General features: G+C 40.8%; 1 protein-coding gene across 4 annotated transcripts in view; it reads left to right on the plus strand.

Moving 5' to 3' along the window:
- Positions 1-20,000, plus strand: part of LOC113531476 (spectrin beta chain, non-erythrocytic 1) — a 75,848-nt gene that overhangs the window by 17,286 nt on the left and 38,562 nt on the right. For 2 of the 4 annotated variants that reach the window (XM_034300818.2, XM_053230300.1), the window contains exon 2: positions 1,033-1,199. In XM_034300818.2, coding sequence (XP_034156709.2) covers positions 1,043-1,199 — 157 coding nt within the window. In that variant the 5' untranslated portion in view covers positions 1,033-1,042. Of the gene's footprint in view, positions 1-1,032; positions 1,200-4,537; positions 5,343-20,000 lie in introns of those variants that run through there. The other 2 variants (XM_034300819.2, XM_034300821.2) reach the window with 1 other exon arrangement.

Below are 20,000 nucleotides of genomic sequence, written 5' to 3' on the forward strand. Positions count from 1 at the left end.
GGATTGTGGGAAGGCACCGGCGGAGGGGAAATCAATTTTAAGAAACTAGTAGGTGTGGGAAATGGGTTTAATTGTTTTTTTTGTTTTTTTTTTTTCTTTCTAAAATATGTACATGTTTGCCTTTAGCCAGAAGACACGTTCCCTCATTTATTACTCCGTAACCTGAATTAGTTTTTAAACAGAATTTAGCGCAGGAAATTCAGGCCAGGAGACAATAACCTAGCTTTTACCTACATACTCTCGCAGTCTGGTGCTATATAGCTCCGCCCACTTTCCCTCTACTGTTCACCCCGCCCACTTTCCTTCCCAGTTAATCCTTTTATTCATTTCCAATTATTTCTCTCTTGTTATTAACCACGCCCATTTCCCTGTTTACTATGAATCCCTCCACCTTCTTCACCATTGTTATTAACGCACCACTCTTCCTTTCTTTTTAACCCTGCTTTTTTTGTCTCTTCTTATTAACCCCACCCTTTCCATCTCTAGCTATTACCTAACCCCACCCTCGTTTTCCCTCCACTATTCACCCCACCCACTTTCCTCCATTCATTTCCCTTTGTTCACTTTTTCCATCTTATTAACCACACCACTTCACTCTTTTATTGTTAACCCGCTTTTCTCCTCTTTTTTAGCCCCACCCCTTTCACATCTTACTTTCACAGTCTCACTCCTTTTTTTTTTATTATTATCTGACTCAATTTTTTTCTCCATTATCAACCCCACCCGTTCCATCTCCATATCTGTTATTTAACTTTGCCCCATTTCATTTTGGTATTAACCCCTCCATCTCTAACGTAACTTAACCCTTCTTCAATTTAATTGTTTGTTATTAATCCCACCCCTCCATATTCAGTTATTACCTAACCCCACTCCATTTACATTATTTATTAACCGCACTCCTCCATCTCTAACTCTTACCTAACCTGCATTGCTGTTATTAAACTACTCTCTCTCTAGAGCTAGCTATTACCTAACCCTGCCCCATTTTATTTGTTTGTTATTAATCCCGCCCCCTCCCTGTCTTGTTGCCAGGGTGGTCACCATGAGCGCGATATCGCCGACGGATTTCGACAGCGTGGAGATTCAGCAGCAGTACAATGACATCAACAACCGCTGGGAGCTAGCGGCCGAGGCCGAGTGGGACAACGAGAACAGCTCAGCACGACTGTTCGAGCGCTCGCGCATCAAAGCCCTCGCAGGTAACGACGAGCGCGTGTGAGTGAGTGCGTGCGAGCGAGAGTGCGAGCGAGAGTGCGAGCGAGCGCGTGTGAGCGAGAGTGCGAGCGAGAGTGCGAGCGAGAGTGTGAGCGAGCGTGAGAAAGAGTAAGAGGTCTGTCTAAACATGCTGCAGTGCGTATTTGCGTCCAGCAGAGGGAAGCAATGGGTTAGGCAACAGGCTGACAAACACACACACACACACACACACACACACACACATCCCTTTAGATAATCTTGTGATCATTTTTATCTAAACACAATGGAAAAACGGAAAATGTTACACTGTGCACTTGCATGACCAGACCAAACCAGAGGACTGACAAAGAGAAGTGTGTGTCTGTGTGTGTCTGTGTGTGTCTGTGTGTGTCTGTGTGTGTCTGTGTGTGTGTCTGTGTGTGTCTGTGTGTGTGTCTGTGTGTGTGTCTGTGTGTGTGTCTGTGTGTGTGTCTGTGTGTGTGTCTGTGTGTGTCTGTGTGTGTGTCCGAACGAGCCAGCGAGTGTGTGAAAGATATCCCATCTTGTCCTGACAAGCGGGGACATGATATGCACATTTTTCAGCACACTTACTGTTGCAGAATTTCCCCTCAGGGTTCTCTCACACACTCCAGTTCACACACTCTGTTTCTCTTTCTCTCTCTCTCTCTCTCTCTCTCTCTCTCTCTCTCTCTCTGTCCCCCCCCCTTTTCTCATGCTGTGTCTCTCATCCCGCTTTTCTTTCTCTTATAACTCTGCCTGCTCTCCTTTTTCGCCTTCTCAATTTCAGTTCTTTCACTGCAGCACCGTTTTGCACATAAACCGTGGTGATGTGCTCCAGTTGAGAATTCGCAGGTGACAGCAATAAAGGATCGTAACAAAATAATAAGCGGGTCAATGACAGGAAGTGTTTTTTTGTTTTGTTTTGGTTTTTTTTTAAATGTGTGTGTGTGTGTCCAAGGCCAATATTATTCTTATATAATAATTGAATAAATACATCAATCAGCATTAAAATCACTGACAGGTGACATGAATAACATTGATTATCTTGTTACACTGGCACCTGTCAAGGGGAGGGATATATTAGGCAGCAAGTGAACAATCAGTTCTCGAAGTTGTTGTGTTGGAAGCAGGAAAAATGGGCAAGCGTGAGGATCTGAGTGACTTTGACAACGGCCAAATTGTGATGGCAAGCTGACTGCGTCAGAGCATCTCCAAAAGGACAGGACTTGTGGGATGTTCACGGTATGCAGAGGTTAGTACCTACCAAAAGTGGTGCAGGGAAGGACAACCGGTGAACTAGCGACAGGGTCGTGGACTCCCAAGGCTCACTGATGCACGGAGAGAGTGAAGGCTAGCCCGTCTGGTCCGGTCCCACAGAAGAGCTACTGTAGCACAAATTGCTGAAAAAGTTAATGCTGGCTGTGATAGAATGGTGTCAGAACACACAGTGCATCGCAGCGTGCTGCATGTGGGGCTGCGTAGCTGCAGAGCAGTCAGAGCGCCCATGCTGACCCTGTCCTCCACCGAAAACTCCTACAATGAGCATGAATCAGAACTGGACCATGGAGCAATGGAAGAAGGTGGCCTGGTCTGATGCATCATGTGTTCTTTTTACATCATGTGTACGGCTGGGTGTGTGTGTGTGTGTGTGTGTGAGATGGCACCGGGATGCACTATGAGAAGAAAGCAAGCTGGTGGAGGCAGTGTGATGGTCTGGATAATGTTCTATTGGGAAACTTTGGGTCCTGGCATTCATGTGGATGTTACTTTGACACGTACCATCTACCTAAACGGCAGGATACTTTCAGCAGGATAACTCGCCCTGCCACACTGCAAAAATTGTTCAGGAATGGTTTGAGGAACATGACAAAGAGTTCAAGGTGTTGACTTGGTTCAACGATCTCAATCCGATCAAACCGAATCTGACCGAATTTACAGACGAAATGTAAATTATTTGAGAAACGGAGGCATAATCGTAATATTTTGGTTACAGCGTCGCTGGGGGCAAAAACATTTTTTCACATGTCTATGTCTATAACATGTGTAAACAGATTACTGATAATTATTTTTTTTCGGAGTCAGGTGGTGTGTCCAAAACAGGAAGCAGCTGCCCTCGCTGTCTCAGACGTCAGCATCTTAAAGTGGAGTTTGTTAGCGTTTATGCTGCATGCGACTGAAACCCGTAACTCAGACCTCCGACTAGGAAAAAACAATGAAACTGCCACGTCAACTTGGAATTCCTAATTGGGAACTCGGGATTCTCTCGAGTTCAACAGGTGACATGGACTCGGCAGCATGAACAGTGAACATCAACATTCAGACCTATTTGCTTGTTAAATCTGTAACAACAACAACGACGACATTCCAAGCGCAGACTTCCCACTTCCGCGGGAAGTCGAATGCAGGTGGAATGTCGCTGACCTGGGAGTGTGTTGGATGGTCAGGGTCACTGCGGCTTAACTTATCTTATAACTATATATAACTATATTTGTGTATAGTTTGGAGAATGGAACCAGCGAAGAAAAAAGTGTGTGTGTGTGTGCGCGTGTGTGGGAGTCGTGAGTCCAGTGCGATGTTTTATTTCTCACACCCATGCAAAGTCAAATATTCACACACGCACTCTTCCCAGGCTACCCACACACACACACACACACACACACACACACACACACACACACACAGAGCCCAGTGTGGCAGTGTCTCTGCTCTTCATTAGGGCACTTTGAGATCTTTTAGTTTGTTTCTCTATTAACTTGTCTCTCTGTTGATGCATCTCTCTCTCTCTCTCTGTCTCTCTGTCTCTCTGTCTGTCTTTATCTCTATTTATTCGTCTGTTATGTTCAGATGGTTGCTTACATTTGGGTGCTATTTCCTGTAGTGATGGGTAACGCGCGGGCACACGTGCACACACACACACACACACACACACACACACACACACACACACACACGTGCGCACCCGCACAGGAAGAGAGGATCTTTTGGCTGATGCATCTTTCTCAAGTACTTCCTTCCTGTCTTAACGACTTATTTCTGTTCCACACACTAGAGACAAAGGGGGAAAAAAACTCTTTCCAGACCTATTTCTCTTTCTTTCTCTCTCTCTCTCTCTCTTTCTCTCTCTCTGTCTCTCTCTATTGCTCTTTTTCTCTTGGATCTCCATCTCTCCATGCCATTCCAGTGGACTAATCCGGCTTCTGTTTCCCTCCTACACCTTTGGAGATGGTTTAACCCGCACGTCCACACCCTCCCCCTCCCTTCACTCCCTCCCTCTCTCTCTCTCTCTCTCTCTCTCTCTCTCTTGTCTTCATTACTCCACCCCCACACACCTTATGCAAATTCAGGGCTTGGTGAGGGAGAGAGAGAGAGAGACAGTGTTCTGAGAAAGAGGGAGAGAGCAGAAGGCTTTGTTTACTTATGCAGTGCACCGTGGCTAGCTCAAACAAGGTGTGAGTGTGCGCGCAAAACACGCACACTCATTTTGGAGGGAAGGCTGAAGATCGAGAGCGAAGGCAGAAGTTTAGGAGAGAAGAAAGGAGAGTGGCTAGGTCTGTATAGGAGGAAGGAGCGAACGAGGTGAAAGAAGAGGAACAGTCTGTTCTTTCTTTGTCCTTTTTTGTCCTCATTTTATCCTCCTCTGGGTTTTTGCGGTGAAGAAAGGAAATTAGAGAAGAGAAGAGAAGGAGAGTTTTTGGAGACAGCATGGTGCGGCGTAGTGCACTCAGAGGAAACGCATGCAAACTTGTGGACGTGTTGATTCTGGCGAGTGAACCTGCGCGCAACCTGCTCTAAAACCGGACTCGTGCATCTGGACAGACCTGCAAATTCTGCTCTGAATTTCCTCACCTGTTTTGGCTTTGTTTCTTTTCTTTTTTTTCTTTTTTTGGAAAGTTTTTTCAGTTTTTCAGTTGGCAATTGGCTGGCCAAGTCCTAGCATGCCCTGAGCCCTCACTGTCTTTTAACGGATCTGATTATTCATATTGGGAGCAAGTTATTGTGTGAGCGACTGTAAGCGTGAAAGGGGGGAAAAACAGAGAGAGAGATGGAGTACGGGCGGTTGGAGAGGGAGACTGGTCCCCCTCCCTCTGCCTTCGTCAACCAGGTGCAGTACTCCAACATCCTGGAGGGCCGTTTCAAACAGCTGCAAGGTAAGGCGGTTGCAAGCGTTTCACATTCTAGCATCTCAAATGAATGACTTTATGGCTGCGTATAAACACTTTACCTCCTTAGAAGCCAGCACTGGCACAAATGCAACAACTAGCACACATTAAAGAAGGTTTCACTTGTCCAAACTAGCACTGATCCAAGTTTTAAAAAAATATATATATATATGTATATGTTCATCAAAGTCAAGGAAACTAGCACAAAGTCTAAAAATTAGCACTCATCAGAGTCGAAGAATCAGAATCTTGCATCATTGACAAATCTAGCAGTAATCAGATTCAAAGAAACTTAACACTCATCTAAGTCTAAGAAACTCGTTTCGTTATAGAGTCTCGGAATCAGCAACTTAGAAAGTAGCCGTTGTCAAAGTTAAGAAACTAGCTCTCCTCTGAGTTTACTGAGCTAATGATACACACAGACAAGAAACTAGCGCTCAACGAAAAACTTGTTAACTCTTAGAGTGCACGTTTTGCACTGTAAGAAACTTAGATTTGTCAAAGAATCTAGTGCTGATCAGGTTCTAAAAACTTGCACTCAGAGTCAAAGAAATATGCCATCGTCATGTTCAATGAAACTTGTACTCAACTCAAAGAAACCAGCGCTCATCGGATTCTGAGAAACTTACACGTCAGAGAAGCTAGCACCTTAATATGAGCTAGCGCTCGTCAACGTAAAGAAACGAACTCTCGGCACTCAACAAATTCTCAATCCTGCACTCGTCAGGTTTTGCTCCCATGTACCCCAGAACCTCTAAACACTTGGACTCGTGAACACTTCAGGCTTTAGGTGTTCGAGCTGTAGAGCAGCTCACACTGCACACACCCACCTCGCTGATCCAGTTCGAGTGTGTCATTTTATATACGCCGTTGTACAGTATAGCGAAGAGCTCGGACTTTCACCATGATGCAACACATAATCAGTGTGTAGTTGTGTGTGTGTGTGTGTGTGTGTGTGTGTGTGTGTGTTGGCTCATGTTGAGGTGTGTTAAGATTGAGAAAGTGAAGCTGACCTAGACAAGGTCACGCCCCTTAAGAGAAATGCAGGAGAGTTACTGTGTGTTTCAGAGCAGGGTGTGTGTGTGTGTGTGTGTGTGTGTGTGTGTGTTGAATGTGGCCTTGTTTCAGATATTTTAGATTTTACCGCAGGCCTGTTGCCCCAGATCTCACCAGCATAAAAAAAACAAAGCAGAAAGACGCCATGTGTGGGTGTGTGTACAGGTTTTTCTATCTTACTGGGGACTAAACTTCCCCACAGTTTCCTTTTAGTTACTGAGGTTAGGGTTAGCCAGATTTAGGGGTAGCATGTATAATAGTAAGATAAATGTGTATTGTGTGTGTGTGAGAAGCATAGGTAGTTAGATAAGAAATTTAGTTATCTGTATGCATAACTTACACACACACACACACACACACACACACAGAACCTGCATGGTGGTTTGTGTTCAAAAGCGCTGACTAACATGGCTGTCACTCACAACCTAAATGTTTTGCATACTTTACTGTTTAAATGATATTGGAGTGAGTGAGTGAGTGAGTGTGTGTGTGTGTGTGTGTGTGTGTGTGATGTTGAATGCAGTCTTATGAGGGTTCACACACAGATACACACTCGGTATGTACTGCTATACCTTGCAGCAAACGGAGAATGTTATCAGAGCATTTAGACACCAGTTCGACCGGTTTTAAGACGGCAAGGTTAGAAAAATGTTCCAGCTACAACGTTCTGAAAACATTATAAAATATTACAAAAAAAAAACATTAGTGTGATGCTTATGTTAATGTTCCAACAGCTAAAAAAAAATACAGCGACTTGACTCTTTTGGAAAGAATTTGCAAAATCTCATCAAATTGTGATGGTCAGCAAAAAAGGGCTTGGAAGGTCCCCACAATTACAGCAATACCAGCCAAGATAGTTACACTCTCCCACACACACAGCGTTGAATTACAAAACCTGTGAGGTCTTACATTGACTCCAATGATGTGGTAACAAAATCTCCCTAAACACAACCCTGCTTTCATCCAAGAGAGAGTCTGTGAAACGAAACCTTATTAAAAACACGGATACAATCAGATAAATGCAGCGTTGTGGGGACTTTCGAACACAAAGCCCTCTGAAGGACACCAGGTCCTCATAAGTATAATTGATGATATTTGCTTTGTGTGAGTGTGTGAGTGTGTGTGAGTGTGTGTGTGAGTGTGTGTGTGAGTGTGTGTGTGAGTGTGTGTGTGTGTGTGTGTGTGTGTGTGAGTGTGTGTGTGAGTGTGTGTGTGAGTGTGTGTGTGTGTGTGTGTGTGTGTGTGTGTGAGTGAAACGGAAGGAGGAAAAGTAATATCAGTAAAGTGCTGAACGATGTATTGATTTGAGTAACATACCAGCAGTGACACACTCCGTACTTGAACTTTGTGTGTGTGTTAGAGGTCATGGAAAGTGTGATTATCTTGTTTGTGTGCTAAGGGTTGGATAAAGACTGCGTAGTACATTTTTCATCGTTCCATCTGCTGTGTCTGCAGGGAAAGAGCGACATTGACCTGTAACACACACACACACACACACACACATACACACGCAGACTCATTTTTCTGTCTTTGTGAGGACCTTCGATTGACACACTGATTACTGCAGTGAATTAATTCCATGCCTACAACTTAACCTCAGCCTCTTATAGTTTTTTAAATAAAGGCTGTGTGATCATGAGGACCTGGTTATTATGAGGACATTTGACAATATCCCGTCATCGTGAGGTCATGTGGTTGTTTTTTAGTCCTCGCAAAACACTAAACGCATTTACACACACAAAGTTTGTGCTAGACAGACATTACCGATCTCCAAATCCCGAAGAGTTTACTCTCTGGTCACACATTGTTCCAGTGCTTCCAGTCAATGGCTGCTTTTTTTTATATTTACAGTTACTGAGTCATAACTTTTGTATTTTTTAAAGAGGACGACGTTAAGTGCCGTGTTATGCTTCGGCGACAGTGCAAGTATTCAACAACACCCAAACCCCTATACTGAAATTCATCTGAATTCCCACTACAACAACAATTTTGCGCAGTTGAGCCAGTAAATGTAGTATAAAAGACACAATCCGTACCGTTCTGAACGACACGTCGCCATCAAGGTTCACACACCTGAAAAATGAGTTTCTTAATCGTTGAAAAATTGTACAATAAATTGAGAAGAAACTCTGAAGGAAAAACTAGACATTATTTAGTGATTCTATACTTTAAAACCAATGTAAAACAAGCTCCATTTCTATAGAAAATTCACTAAAGATACAACTTTCTGAAATGAATTCCTTCCCAACAGTGTGTGTATTTGTTTAGAGAAACTGCCAGAAGTCTGACACAAGAAGACTGTGTGCAGCCGAAACACCTTGCTTTTTCTTTATTTGCACCATTTTCATAAGAAAGCAACTTTATTTAAAAAAAAAAAAAAAAAAAAGACTGCATTTTTTAAAACCTGTACTAGAACCATAGCGGCTAACAATTCTGTTCAACTTACCTCGGAAATGGAAAGTCAGAACCTCAAAATGACGTCATTTTCGACCTCTGAGTGTTTGAGCTGCGCAGCCATGGATGCCTCCGCGTTCGTCTTTTGTAAACAACCTTCTCAAAACAGTGAATTTAACATGTGAATATGTCTGTATGTTGGTTGATCTAAAGCTAATACTTGTACGTACAGTATAATTCGTTTAAATGTAAGAAATGCTGCTTTGTTTACTGTTGATTCTGTGAGCAGCCATGTTGATTTTACGTCACTTGCTAAACTCAGGGGTTGAGCAGACCATTCCAAGGGTACGAGCAGGAATTGAGTTTTAGTTGAACGCAGCATAATTATAGATGCAATTAAATAATGTCTAGTTTTTCACTCGTTAATTTTGTCCTTTATTTTTTACAGTAAACCGTCATACTGCTACGTCTTCACACCTAGTAGTGTAGAATTCAGGACATGGCTTTGTTAAATAAAATCCAAACCACAGCCGAGGCTAAGCTAGGAACTATTTAAAAATTTTACAGGAATTTCCTATACTCAGCGCTTTGTGATTTAAGTTTATAGTCACTACATTATCGCTAATTTGTTATCACGGCTTTGTTTGCAAGCGTACTGAGTTGCTCAGAGGTTCAGGTTAATATGCGATTAAGGCAGTAATGGTTTCTGGCGTTGCGTCATTGCGCCAGTGAAAAATTTCTCACATACCTTCAGTCTGCCTCAGAGAGAAATTTAACAAATACATAGAGATATATATATAACGAAGAATCCAGTGTAACTGCAGCGTATATACATACACAAACGCATGTACACACATCTGTATACACACACACACACATACATTCATAAACACATACACACACTTGTACAGACAAACACTCGGGTCATTCCAGTCAGGTTGCCCTTAGGCTGACTTTTTGACTCGTGGCTGGGAAACCAGGTGACTGTCATTCTCAGACTGTGGGTATGTGTGCTATCAGAAATAGACGGAGTATGTGTTGGCACAAAATTAAAACAAAAAAACAATTGGGTTCTCATTCTCCTTTCCTTTTTACCATCAGTGATTTCTCACACTCTCTCTCTCTCTCTCGCTTGTACTAATATGGGGTTTCTTGCCTCAAGGTCGTACTTAGAAACTCCAGAAAGTCTTGCAGAAAGTTTGCTCCGTGCAAAACAAGCAAACTATTTATCACTGAGTCTCATTAGCAAAAAGATGCTGCCTAAAAACACTGACTTTACAAACTGAGGTTTTGTGCTGGGGACGAATTTGTGGAACTTTGCTGCCTAAGAGTTTCAATATAGTTCAAAAAGTTAGCAAAAAAATGAGCGAAATTAGCAAAAGTAGCGAGTTTGTATCTGAATTTCTGTATGATTTAAGGTTGTGTGCTGCTCTTTACAGTGTGATGTGCCACTCCTACTTTATTAAGACAGACAGGCACACAGGCCACACCCCTTTTTCAGAGAAACGCACAATGTCTAACTTCTCTAAATAACAATATATTTGAAATTTTAAAAAATTTATTTTCTAAAAACATGGCTGAAGTACACAGGCCAGCTTTTTAATATGATAATTGTAGCTACGTTTTGTTTGTTTGTTTGTTTTCATTACAGCAATGTTGTAGTAAATGTCAAATACAAGCGTCCAATATTTCTGTTTTATAGACGATTGACAGCTGAGAATCTATAAAATGTGGAACGATCTTGGCCGTGGGTATTCAGATAATGAGTGCAATAAATTCTTGGTGTCACTTTCATGACAAAAACGCACAGAAATACCACAATCAGGTGAATCAGCGAACACTTTTATCATTCTCACTCTGAGAATTTAGTAGTTAAAAAAAAAATTTTTTTTAAAAAGGTAGCTAATAGCCAGAATTTGTGTAGCTTGTATCATGCTTACTTTTTATTTGTTTTATACACGCAGTATAAACTTTATATATAGTCTTTTACTTTATATACTTTATATACATGCAAGTCGTAGTGTAAATATTTGTGCATTACAAGCCTTTCTATGTCTAAAGCTAATAAGGACTTTACAGAAACGTTAGTATTGATTCAGTCGCCATTTTCTCTCAACTTTTATCCAATGCTGAAGACGCGTCATAAATATCAGGCTGTTGTGCCAATTCGATTCATCAAAATGAAATCCGCTGAATTAATACATCTTTGCGTTTACTTAAAGCAGTTTATTTTTGATATGTTAAAAAAAAATTAGACCTGTGCAGTATTGAATTTTCCCTGCTTGAGATTTTCCATTTAAAAAAATTCCAACAAATGGTTTAATCATCCAATACTGGAGCTAATAGCCTAAAAATTTTGTCCTTTTTTTTTTTCTTTCAGTGGCATCCCTCTATCAAAATAACTCTGCTATCAGTCTGTTTACACAATCGAGTCCCGAAGCACACTTTCACAGAATATTTGCTCATTCTTCAGCCCGCATTTTATACAGTAGAACTGATAAAGGGTGTGTATGTGTGTGTGTGTGTGTGTGTGGAGCTTCAGAAGGTCGTCCACCTCCATGTTAGCCACCCTTGAAAAGAAAACATCACTCCCCGTTTTCCAATGCTGTGGAACGACGATCTCCAGAGCTTCCAAGGCATTAAGAAGAGAAGGAATGAGGAGAATGTCATTTCAGATTAGGTTTATGTAGAACATTGCGATAGGTATGAACAGTAATTATATCCAGAAATTGTGTTACTGGAATTTTGATGAATAGATTGACAGAGTAGGGCTGGGAGCTTACATAGCCAGTTTTAGGGAAAAGGTCGTACCCTGCTGTCACTGTCCAAAACATTTTCAAGGACAAAGGTTTGTGTACCTACAGCAGCTGACTAGCCAAGAGTGCAGGTAACCGATCTGTTCCTGTGAAAGTGTTTTAACTACAGTAAAGCTCCTGGGTCTCAATCGATTGACCTAACCGAACAAAACATGGACGAACAAAGAAAGGGTTTACTCTGTCCGTATATTACCATCTGATTTCAGACTTTCCTGTTTAGCTGATGATCAGTAAATAACTGGACATCAAATGAACTATTAGAAGATGAATAAATTAAATAAAACTATCCAATTTTGGTCTGATCATTTTATATCAGTGTTGTAGTTTATTTATGTGGCCTGCAATATTTGGACCTACAATATATTACGCAGTGTTTTAGTCTAAGCCAAAAGGACTATTATTCTTGTATCTCATGAAGGTACCAATGCCAAGAACCTTCGAGTGAGTGATTAAAAGTTTGTTTTTATCTACAGCATCGACAGACGTCTTTATCCAGAGGGACTTACAGACGTGCTTGCAGTCTCCAACAAAAATTACACCAACCGGGGAGGGTGAAAGCTAACAAGTGCTTCCTCTGAGATACATCTTTAGCACATCTTCACCGCATTTTTTCAAACTGCTGCTCATGCTGTGTCACAGGGCACTGTAACACATTTGGAGGAATGTGCTTTCTGCCCTCTTCTGCATACAAAAGCTTACAGTTGCCTGCGATTGTCTAGTGTCGCTCTGATTGACATGGGAGAGAGACTGTATGCCGATCAGCGCATGTCTCCCATCCAGGAAGCGTGGCCAGTTTTGCTTGCTTGGGCTCCAGCCACAGATAGCTGTAGCATTGTTCGAATTCATATTCACAATCTTCTGACGAGATAAGGTTAAAGTTTTCTGTTGCGCCACTCAAGAACTGAGGTTTTTTTTTTTTCTTTTCCTCCTTCACTGCTCATTTAAGCACATGGTGAAGAAGCAGGTCTTCAGTCTTGATTAGAAGACAACCTGAAGAAATTTCATACCATACCCAGTCTGGAGCAAAGCCTTGATGCATGCTGTCCTTTTATCTTGGTGGATGGTTGTCTAGACTAAACGTTAAACCCATGTGACCCATGTAACCCGAAAGCCTTCACAAATGATAGACGTGTGATGGGTTTCATCACGTCCCTGTACTAGACCCAGCGCAGTGGTGCATACTGATGTTGACTTTGCCCCGGACCTGCAGCAGGGATTCAGGAACATGGTGTCATGGGGGTTGTAGATGTGATCTTGGGAGTATTTTGTTCTTTTGCTTTATTCAGCAGTACACACAGACACTTGTGCATTTGACTCTCTCTCTCTATGAGAACATGACACTGTGTGTGTGTGTATACATGTTTTTAAATCTGTATCCCTGGCTACTATAGAAACAGCTCTTTTTTTGACAATGCTGCAGTTTCGATTTTGACAACATACCAATAGCGTACCGATCTCAGGGAACATGGGTAAACCAAGGTTCCTCTCTCTCAGCCTGGCCGCCCAGGGCAAAAGTAGAGTTTGTATCCGGGCTATTCGTTTTTAATTCGTAGTCACCCATTGGACTGGACATCACGCTAATCCAAAACATATTTCAGTGTGAAATATGATCCATGTTGGTCTTGATCTAATTTGTGCCCACCATGCACTATTAAATACATATGTCTATGTTGTTACTATAGAAACTATGTGAAAATGTGAGGAAATCAAGTTTGGTCTCAAACATTTGTTTGTAAATTTGTGTTATTTCTTTTAAATCAGAAGTCCAGGCTCCTGGGACAACCAGGTTTCATGTTAGTTTTTTTGTTCATAGTTGCTGTATAATTGAAATTGGTTCAACAACCAGAAGAAGAAAAAACACTACTTACTGACTTTCGCAAACACAAAACCTTTCGTTAACAATGGCGTGACGGACAAGCTACTCGTTCTGAATCCCACCAGCTGCTGCACTACACACATCATCCGAGGCGATCTCGCTGTCAGTAGAATTTTTATTTATTTATTTATTTATTTTAATATCAGATTAATTAGCATGAATGAGGTGACGTAACAAAATAAAGTACAGCGCAAAGATTTCATATAAACTCTCCTGCTTACTACACACAGTGTCTTTGCGAGAGAAAATTAAAATATCACATCCCGTAGCTGAAACGTCGGCTGATGGCTTGCTGACTTCATGGCGCAAACATGATGTGCTAGATGATCGTATACTAATGAATTTCTCTCAGCTGTATTAGTGCACCTGACTAGCTAACTAGCTCGCTGGATGTTATTACATGACGTTAGCTTTCACTTTTGCCATTACTTAATCAGGTTTCCAGGCAACAAAAACATGAGCCTGTGCAGCACACTGGAGCTTTCACTTGCCCAGTGGGTTAGCTAATGAATTTATGATTTGTCAATGCCTTAAAAAGATTTGTTTGTTTTTTTTAATTCAAGAATTTTATGTATATATATATATATTTTTTTTTTTTCTTTCTCAGTGGAGAGTGTGATGAATTAGCGTGAATGGGGTAACTGCAATCCGCAACTTCTGTTACATCGTAAACGGTGAAGACATAAACAAAACACACTGGTTTAGTCGTGGAGTCACGATTGCTTGCGTACACACACACACACACAGTCAATGCAAGAAGAAAGTAACACTATGGTTTAACTGTGGAGTCACGATTGCTTGCGTACACACACCACACACACACACACACACACACAGTCAACGCAAGAAGAAAGTAAATATAGCTGTGATGTAACTTCCTCTTTCCAGATATTGCAAAGTTGTGTGTCAAAGGGTCAAACACAATCACCATGATGGAGGCAACAACTCAAATTATTACTGCTACTCATGTCTTCTCTCTGAGAAACGTTTTACACTACAATGATTACGCATTCGTATTTTCCTATAACCACATAAATAATTTTTTATGTATTTTGTTTACTAGTTATTTTATCAGTAAATTGTTATGCACACTGATTGCGCTACGCTTGTTGCGATTGCAGTAGGATACAGTCTCCACACAATCAAGTCATAGATCATGCCGTGAAACGCTCCACAAAAGGTTCGCAACCAAACCGATTTTATAGAATACTGAACATTTTCTCAGGGAGTAACATGTCGTATCAGATCGCTGTGCTAACCGTTAACTTTATTTAAATTAGGAAGGTGTTTTGCATTGCAAAAGTGTGTATGTAGCACATGGTGTTTTTTGAAATATCATTAAATGGTTACTTCATTAATCACTCATCCACCCACCAGGTATCATGGATGATCTTTATAAAAAAAAATGCTACTTGACCATTCACTTTCAGTAATGCCACAGTAGCACTCTGGAAAGCTGAATCAGTGGTGGGTGTGTGTGTGTGTGTGTGTGTGTGTGTGTGTGTGTGTCAGTTAACATGTAGCTTAGTAGCTCAAAGTTTCGCAAGTCAAGTCTGGCCCAGGCTTTCGTTAAAGAGGTTGTTCTTCCACTTCAAAGCTCAGCCACATTCCTGCACGGCCGCTCTGGAAGTCTGGACACATCAGAAAAACAAGCGTTAAAACAGACAAAACATCTTAACGTAATGATTTAAAAACGCTTCACAGGTAGCGTGACGTCAAGACGTGTACGAGCGAACGAGGTTTCTGCTTGTACAGGTGTTAAACCTCCCTGCTTTTAATGTGTGTGTGTGTGTGTGTGTGTGTGTGTGTGTGTGAGAGAGAGAGAGAGAGAGAGAGAGAGAGAGAGAGAGAGTTATAGGCTGCATCACTTTTCATTACTTACTTTATTTCCACTTTTATTCATTTATTTATTTATTTATTTATTTTATGTATAAGCTTGTATTACTGCATTAGAGTATTTGGCTTACTACTGTTTAGCACAACTTGCAAATCATCTTTATTTGGTTTGTGCAGTTCATCAAGTTGTACTATTTTAGCTTGTTGCTATATTGCAGTAACATTTTAGAACATTTGAAATATTTTTCGTTTATGAGTAAATTTCTAATTTGTAACATTTTAGCTTGTTTCTATTACTGTATTTCAAAAATACAGCTTTTTTTTTAGAACATTATATGGCTGTGTTAAATTTATTTAGCTTATCAATAAATTTCTAATTTTTCTATCGTTATATTACAGCATTATGTATTTAAGAACATTATGTGACTATATTCACATTGGAATGTATTTAGCTTATGAATAAAATGTTTACTTTTTAATATTTTAGCATGTTTCTTTTACTATATTACAGAATTATAGCTTTTTTTTAAATAACATTATACTACTACAGTAACTTAGAAATTGTATCTACGTTATATTAAAATTTTACTGGTAATTTCACGTAGCAAATGAGGATTGCATTTACAAACGTATTTACTTCATTTAATACAATTTACTTATCGTATTACTGTATTATAATCACGTCACAGTCTCTTCTGAATCTATCAGTCTATTCTATTAACTTTTTTATTTTTGCTTTTGCTGTATATTTTATACTACAGCAGCTCCATTATTAAACATGGCTGGAACCACGCACATGCAGTTCGCAGGCCTGTGCTTAGATTTTTCTTTCGTTTTGTCTAGTTAAATCCTTGAAGGTGAAGCAGACTGACACAATGATTCAAGCACACGGCACTGTGAGCCAATGAACCTGTTTACTCGCTTGCGAGCTAGTCATAAAGTCGGCATGTATTAGTTCTAGCGCTTTATCTCTGTAGCAAAGATTCTTAAATAGGGTCCAAAAGTCAGGTTTTCCTTTGCTCAGTAAACACTACTACAAAATATTACTCAGTTAATGAAAAAAGATTTAAACTGGGATAAATTGGGTAACTATAAATCCTCTTTGAATGAAACTGAAATTTGAGACTGAATATCCTGTGAGACTGTTTTCTCTTTTAAACTTCTTTCAAATTGTTACGCTGGTGTAGATTTAGTTTAAACACTAACACGTGTGAACTCCTCACACATGAGTGTTAATTATTGTCATCCCTAAATGAACAACATCTGGTGTTACCTCACTGCGCTCTTCTGTGTGTTAAGCGTCGTCTCGTTGTCTCTTCTGCACAATAAGAGGAAAAGCTTTGACTTGTGTTAAGGAAGAATAATGGAATCTTGTTTGAGAGGTTTATTTGAGGATTTGGTTTTGGTGGTGGACTCAGACCTTTAAACAACAAAAAAAAAAAACCTTTGTTTTAACACCAGACTGTTGTTGAACCCATGAGAAGACTTTATTCTGTGGCCGCAAATCTCAAGACCCATTTACCCATCATGCCCCAGCAGTAGGGAGTCGGTTAATGACACCTGGCTGTAACCCAGACACCGGTGATGGACGACTTCAGTGAAGCAATTACTGAAGCTGATATAGCCACAGGCGACTCACACACACACACACACACACACACACACACACACACACAAACAAACAGAGCCAGACAGAGCCAGACAGGGGCAATGAGGAGGGAGGAGGCCGGCAAGGGGTTAAATTAGACGACAGTACAAGAGAAGGATGAAAGACCAACATATAGTTTCTGGAGGAACAGACGTGACAGTAATTACACTAACAGGTGTGCAGCGTTCGCACAAAAAGATAACGCCCAAGCAATTTTTGGAATTTTGGAAATATTCATGCTATTTGTACTATAGAAACTGCATACAGGCAATCTGTTTCTGTTTTGATAAATTAGCTGTAAGGTCATGCTAACTAGCAGCAAACTAGCTAGCCAGCTGTTCACAATGTTCAGTCACAGTAGAATTATACCTGCTAGGTCTTTATATTGTTAATTTGGAGTAAATTTACACTCACTGTTAGCACTGCTTCATCTCAGTCCAATGATATTTAGTGTTTTTGTTTTCATTAAAATGATATTAGTTTGTTTGTTCTCAATAAAATTACACTAGGTGTTGGTTTTTAGTAAAATTACACTAGGTGTTTGTTTTTAGTAAAATTACACTAGGTGTTTGTTTTTAGTAAAATTACACTAGGTGTTTGTTTGTTCTCAATAAAATTATACTAGGTGTTTATTTGCTTTTAGTAAAATTACACCAGCAGTTTGTTTGATCTTTGTAAAATTGCAGTAGCTGGAAAATGTGTCTAAAGTAAAAAAACGTCTAAAGTAAAGTTAGACAGAAATGTAATACCATAAATATCAATATAAATATAAATGTAAACGGTAATTGCTCAGTATATATAATGGTGTTGTACCGCTTGTGTACAGCTGCTTACACTTTTAGAAAGTATATACGTGTACATTTGTCAGTTATTTAATTTAATATAAGATTTAAGATATGTAGTGTTTATAAAATGTGGTTATGGTAATATGTGTAAAATTCCGTTTAGCCAGAATGTTTGGGAAAGTGTGTTTCGATGATCAACTAAATGTAGAACATGGGACCTTATTAAAACGTGTGTGTGTGTGTGTGTGTGTGTGTGTGTGTGTGTCACAGTCACAGTGCTTGTTCATTCTTTTCTTCCTCTATCCATATGGGACATCTCAGTAGAAGTTACGTGCTGGTCATGTGTGTAAATCACATTGTTACTGCTGTTTTTATTATTAAAAATCTCATAAAAATATCAGTCACTCGGACCACCCCGAAACACTGAAGTATCTTAGAACACGAGAATATTTTCTTTGTTTGTTAAAGGAACAGCTGAAGTTTATTCAGGTGACGATCTGCTGTAAGATAATACCCACAGTGCTATTCAAAATATTTAGCAAATAGTTCAGGAGTGTGTTCCTCGGAGTAAAGAATGACAGAGTGCGCTTGTGGAAGTGCACTGAATAAACCGAGACACTTCCATTTGTAGGAAATCTGCTTTTGCATTTCATCTTTGGAGTGTGTGTGTGTGTGTGTGTGTGTGTAACATCAAAGAAGCCACAACACACACTAATGATAAGTCTCGGAACATCTTAGGTCACTGTCATAAGACCAGTAAGCCACACACACACACACACACACACACACACACACACACACACACACAGGAGCAACATGTCTGACCATCTTTATAACAACAAAAGGCTGGAATTACTGTATTTTACATGTTTGTAGGGATTATAGAAGAGACATATGTACACACACACACACACACACACACACACACACACACACACACCTAACTGGCTGTCAGGGTTCTAGTGATAAAAAGCTGCAGTATAAAGGCAGGATTACAGCGTTTAATCCTATTTTCATGCTGTGCCTGGATTATTCACCTCCCCCACCCCCAACCCCCCCAACACACACACACACACACACACACGCACACACACGCACACACACGCACACACACGCACACACAGACACACACACACACACACGCACACACACACACGCGCACACACACGCACACACGCGCACACACACACACACACGCACACATACACACTCCAAAGATGAAATGCAAAAGCAGAGAGTGCACACACACACACACACACACTGTTTAACTTGGTCGCTTGACTGCACACTTACTTTTCATCTGATCCTGTGTGTGTGTGTGTGTGTGTGTGTGTGTGTGTGTGTGTGTGTGTGTGTGTTGGAAACAGATCCTGCTCTATATCACCAGTTCCGTTCTTGCACCATGCAACCACGCAATTGCAACCACCTACATGACCTTCCTTTCTTTCTCTCTCTCTCTCTCTCTCTCTCTCTCTCTCTCTCTCTCACACACTCACACACACACACACACACACACACCCCTACCTCAGGGAAACTTCCCTGTCCCAACATGACCATCTTCTAGAGGAATGCACACACACACACACACACACACACACACACACAGAAGCTTAAATGCACAGGAGATGACGTGATCTCCGAGGGCAAGATGTTGATAAACAAACACACACAGTGGTGTCAGTCTCTAAGAAGCAGGAATTACTGTAGTGTGTGCGCGTGTGTGTGTGTGTGTGTATGTGTGTGTGTGTGTGTGTGTGTGATTAGTAAGGTGTAATCAGCATCTTTAGCCTGTCTTGCTTCTTTATGGAAACACCTTTCATGTCAGGACCTGGAGTGAGCTCCATGCTGTCGAGTGCTACAGTACACACATATACACACACACACACACACGAGTGACATCTGCCTGTGTGTGTGTGTGAGAGAGAGTGTGTGTGTACATGTGTAAGTGGGTGGAGTATGTGTTTACAGCACAGGAAGAGCCCCTATTTTCACACTTCCTGTGCCAACTGTTAAGAAAAAAATATATTTTTTTTCTCCACTCAAAACAAGGAGGGGCATTAGGACCATGAAGAAGATTATAGATGTATTTGCACACAGTCACACACACAGTTTTATCCGATGCACTGCGCAGTGTTTCAGCCACCACAGCTACTAAAGTTGGTGTTACCATAGCAACTGCTCTTAAAGCTTAAGATCACGTGTTGGAGATGAAACTATAAAAATGATGAATATGAA

Source organism: Pangasianodon hypophthalmus, chromosome 27 (assembly GCF_027358585.1).
Source record: "Pangasianodon hypophthalmus isolate fPanHyp1 chromosome 27, fPanHyp1.pri, whole genome shotgun sequence".
Lineage (NCBI taxonomy): Eukaryota > Metazoa > Chordata > Actinopteri > Siluriformes > Pangasiidae > Pangasianodon > Pangasianodon hypophthalmus.